The 1,019-nt window shown below is 54.1% G+C and overlaps 1 protein-coding gene across 1 annotated transcript; it reads left to right on the top strand.

Moving 5' to 3' along the window:
* Positions 1 to 249: 249 nt before the first annotated feature.
* On the top strand, positions 250 to 609 carry LOC119039679 (60S ribosomal protein L18-like). Its single transcript, XM_053665467.1, has one exon. The coding sequence runs from the start codon at positions 250 to 252 to the stop codon at positions 607 to 609; it is 360 nt and encodes a 119-aa protein (XP_053521442.1).
* Positions 610 to 1,019: the final 410 nt, after the last annotated feature.

Here is a 1,019-nt window from a genome sequence, read left to right on the forward strand (position 1 = left end):
ATAGGTGTCAGGCAGAGGGGAGAAAGAGAAGGCACCATTGTGGGACTAGGCACCCGCCACAACTTAGACCGAAAGGTTCAGCGCCAAGGAGCCTGAGGGCCAGGACACCCACCAAGGCTCTTGGTCAAGCTGCACGGGTTCCCGCCTGACGAACCACTGGTGCTTCCACCAACAAGCAACTGGTGCTGAAGAGGTTGTTCTTGAGTCACACAACGGGACGCCTCTGTCCCTTTCTGGGGTGATCAGAAGATGAAGCTTCCTGGCCAGGAGGGCAAAACCGCTGCAGTTGTAGGGACTGTAACTGAAGACGCGCATGCCCAGGAGGTGCCCACACTGAAGGTGTGTACGCTTCGTGTGAGCAGCCCCGCAGGGAGCTGCCTCCTCAAGGCTGGGGCCAAGATCCTCACTTTGGACCAGCTGGCCCTGGACTCCCCCAAGGGCAATGACACCGTCTTACTCTCTGGCCCTTACAAGGGTCCAGAGGTGGTCAGGCATTTCAGCAAGGCCCCAGGAACCCCTCACCAGTGCACCAAGCCCTGTGTGGGATCCAAGGGCTGGAAATTTGAGCATACGAGAGGCCATCTGGCCAGCCCTGGCTACATGAAATAACTCCAGATGCGACCTTGTCGTTAAAAGTATTTGGGATGCTGAAAAAAAAGCAGAGGGAAGAAAGTGCTTTACTGTGTAGATGTTTCTTATCACACATTATGTATTTTAATCCGCACAGCAACCATATGAGGTAAATACAGTTGTCTTCATTTCCACGAACGGGGGGAGTAATCCTGGAGACTTTCCGGATCTTGATAGAGGGCGGGCATATAGCAAGGTTTCGAGTGGAATGGAAAATAGTGAGGAGCCAGGCCAGGCACCCAAGCCTCCTAGAAGATTCTGAATCCAAATGGGTGCATCTCCCGGACAAGGCTGGCTGATGTACTCTCGGCAGAGGGATACATTTCTGCTGAGTCACCTTCCAAACGAAGAGTTGCCATGGTGGACTGCCAGGTCCGCAGACTCCTGTC

This window comes from Artibeus jamaicensis, unplaced genomic scaffold (genome assembly GCF_021234435.1).
Source record: "Artibeus jamaicensis isolate MK-2021 breed Jamaican fruit bat unplaced genomic scaffold, CSHL_Jam_final contig_415, whole genome shotgun sequence".
Taxonomy (NCBI): Eukaryota; Metazoa; Chordata; class Mammalia; order Chiroptera; family Phyllostomidae; genus Artibeus; species Artibeus jamaicensis.